This window comes from Sorex fumeus, unplaced genomic scaffold (assembly GCF_029834395.1).
Source record: "Sorex fumeus unplaced genomic scaffold, SorFum_2.1 ptg000002l, whole genome shotgun sequence".
Taxonomy (NCBI): domain Eukaryota; kingdom Metazoa; phylum Chordata; class Mammalia; order Eulipotyphla; family Soricidae; genus Sorex; species Sorex fumeus.
In genome coordinates this window covers 15,585,478-15,588,301 of record NW_026606059.1, presented here as the reverse complement: position 1 = coordinate 15,588,301, position 2,824 = coordinate 15,585,478, and the positions used below count along the sequence as shown (strand labels likewise).

General features: G+C 60.6%; 1 protein-coding gene across 1 annotated transcript; it reads left to right on the top strand.

Moving 5' to 3' along the window:
* The first annotated feature begins 265 nt into the window (after nucleotides 1-265).
* LOC130021542 (cleavage stimulation factor subunit 2 tau variant-like) lies at nucleotides 266-2,362 on the top strand. Its single transcript, XM_056112306.1, has 2 exons — nucleotides 266-2,072; nucleotides 2,133-2,362. Exons 1-2 carry the CDS (start codon nucleotides 266-268, stop codon nucleotides 2,360-2,362), a joined length of 2,037 nt encoding a protein of 678 aa, XP_055968281.1.
* Nucleotides 2,363-2,824: the final 462 nt, after the last annotated feature.

The window sequence follows — 2,824 nt, the reverse complement described above, 5'->3', positions numbered from 1 at the left end:
CCCCCAGGAAGCTCTTCTTTCACTGATGCGATTTCTGCCCTTTCAGCTCAGCCTCCTTCCTGAGTCCCGCGCGGCGGCGGCTCCTCAGCCCTCGTGACCGCCATGGCGCCGGCCGGCGGGCTCCGGGGCGTCAGGGTGCGGCCGCTTCCGGTGGGGACCGGAAGTGCCTCCGTCTCTGTGGCGGCGGGCGGGCGGGCTGTCTGTGGCGAGGCGCGCGCGTGTGTGTGTGTGTGTGTGTGTGTGTGGCGGGCGCGAGCATTCGGCCATGGAGCGCTCGCTGCGTTCGGTGTTCGTGGGCAACATCCCCTACGAGGCCACGGAGGAGCAGCTGAAGGCCATCTTCTCGGAGGTGGGCAGCGTGGTGAGCTTCCGGCTCGTGTGCGACCGCGAGACGGGCCAGCCCAAGGGCTACGGCTTCTGCGAGTACCGCGACGCGGCCACGGCGCTGAGCGCCATGCGCAACCTGAATGGGCGCGAGTGCAGTGGCCGCGCGCTGCGGGTGGACAATGTGGCCAGCGAGAGGACCCGGGACGAGCCGCCGCCACGGAGGGTCCCGGCGCCCCCGGCACCCGCCGCTGCCACCGCCACCGCCACCGTTGCTGCCCTCGACTCTCCTTACGGACCCGCGGTGGACCCTGAGGACGCCCCCGAGTCCATCGCCCGGGCCGTGGCCAGCCTGCCCCCCGAGCAGATGATCGAGCTGATGCTGCAGATGAAGCTGTGCGTGCAGAACAACCGCGCCGAGACGCGGAGCCTGCTGCTGCAGAACCCGCAGCTGGCCTACGCGCTGCTGCAGGCGCAGGTGGTCATGGGCCTCATGGAGCCCGGCCTGGCGCTCAGCATCCTGCACCGCAGGACCCGCGTCGTCCCGCCGCTGCTCCTGGGCAAAGCCCAGAGCGCCGCCTCCACCAATGCCGGAGTCGCTGCTGCCGGACCCGGACCGGAGCCTGCACCGGGCCATGGCCCCAAGGTTCTGCCGAGCCAGCAGAAGCCTCAGCGGCAGCCTTCTTCGGCCAGGCGGCCTGCAAAAGACATTCCGCCGCCCCTGAGGCAGACCCCGAAGAAGGGTGGCATTCCCGCGCCCGGGGGGCCAATACCGACCGCTGCCTCCAGTCCCGGGGGGCCAATACTGACCGCTGCCCCGGGACCCGGGCCGGGCCCCCTATCTCCCAGCAGGGCGATGCAGCCCCAAGTTGGGTTGCCCGGGGTTAGGCCGGTGCCTTTGGAGCAGGGTGAGGTGCAGATGGCAGATCCTCGAGCTCACGGACCGCGTGCACCGCGGAGTGCCGGTGGCCTCTCTCCGCAAGGACTCTTAGGAGATGCACCAAATGACCCTCGTGGAGGGACTTTGCTTTCGGTCACCGGAGAAGGAGAGCCCAGAGGCCGCCTGGGCCCAACCCATCAGGGGCCCCCCAAGCACCTCGCCTCTGGCCATGAAGGCCGTGGCCCCTCCAGACGTGAGGTGAGAGGTGGGCCGCAGGCAGAGCCCAGAGTGCTTCTCAGAGAGCCCCGAGGACCCATGCGCGATCCAAGAGTGAATGGCAGAGCTGGCAGAGAGGCCCGAGGTCTGGAGGCTCAAGCTATGGAGACGGAGGCCTCGGAGACCTGCGTGTCGGAGAGAAGAGGGATGGAGGCCAGCGCGGTGGAAACCAGAGGAATGGAAGCGAGAGGAACGCATGTGAGAGGAGCGATGATAAGGGGCCATCGCTCTAGTTCGAGAAGCCCCATGACTGGTGCAGTTCCGGGCTGTGGACCCGTTAGTACGGGGGCCGGTGGTCCTCAGGGATCCAGGAAGGTCCCAGTTATCTCCGGGTTGGGAAATTCTGGAGCTGCCAAGCAGGGAGTGGGCCTGAAGGGAGTGGGCGTGCAGGAAGGAGGAATGCAGGGGGCAGGCAAGCAGGAAGGAGGAATGCAGGGGGCAGGCAAGCAGGGAGGAGGTATGCAGGGGACAGGCTTGCAGGGAGGAGGAATGCAGGGGGTAGGTATGCAGAAAGGAGGAATGCAGAGGGTAGGTGTGCAGGGAGGAAGTATGCAGAAGGCAGGTGTGCAGGGAGTAGGAATGCAGGGGCCAGGTGTTCAGGGAGAAGGAATGCAGGGGGCAGTTTTGCAGGGAGAGGATGTGCAGGGGACAGGTGTGCAGGGAGCCGGTAGAAAAGGTGGAGCTAGTAAGCAAGATAGAGGCCAGCCTAGCAGTTTTAGCTCCGGGCTGAGCCAGGTAACTCCACAGGATCGAAAAAAGGCAGCTTTGATCATGCAAGTGCTCCAGCTAACTGCAGATCAGATTGCCACACTGCCTCCGGAGCAAAGGCAGATTATCCTGATTTTAAAGGAGCAAATCCAGAAGTTCGCTGGAGCTTCTTGAAAGGGTTTAGAAAGTACCTGGCAGGAGGCCTAGGAATGTTTCTCTAGTATGGAGAATGGGTGCAGAAAGCTAAGTTGGGTATCCCCACAGGTGAATGATTAGTGGTTTCCCACATTCCAAAATTTAATCTCATTTTTCTTGTTGTTGTCTTTTTTGTTTGTTTGTTTAAACTGGAGGAAGGGGTTGTCTGTTTGCGCCAATTCACTGTAAATGGAAAAATAACTGGATAAGAATTGTTTGTACTAAAGATTGGAAAGAACATGCTGTGATAGTAAAAGTGTACAGTGTTAATTGCATTTTTAGAATAATTAGTAAAACTGAAAACTGCACAGACTAAAATGTCACCTGTTAAAATGGTAATGTACTAATATAGTTTTAAAATTTTTGGTTGTAGAAGAAGTTTTACCTCAGAGTTCTTAAGATATATATTTTTGGTAAGCCATGTAAAATACCAGACCGTGT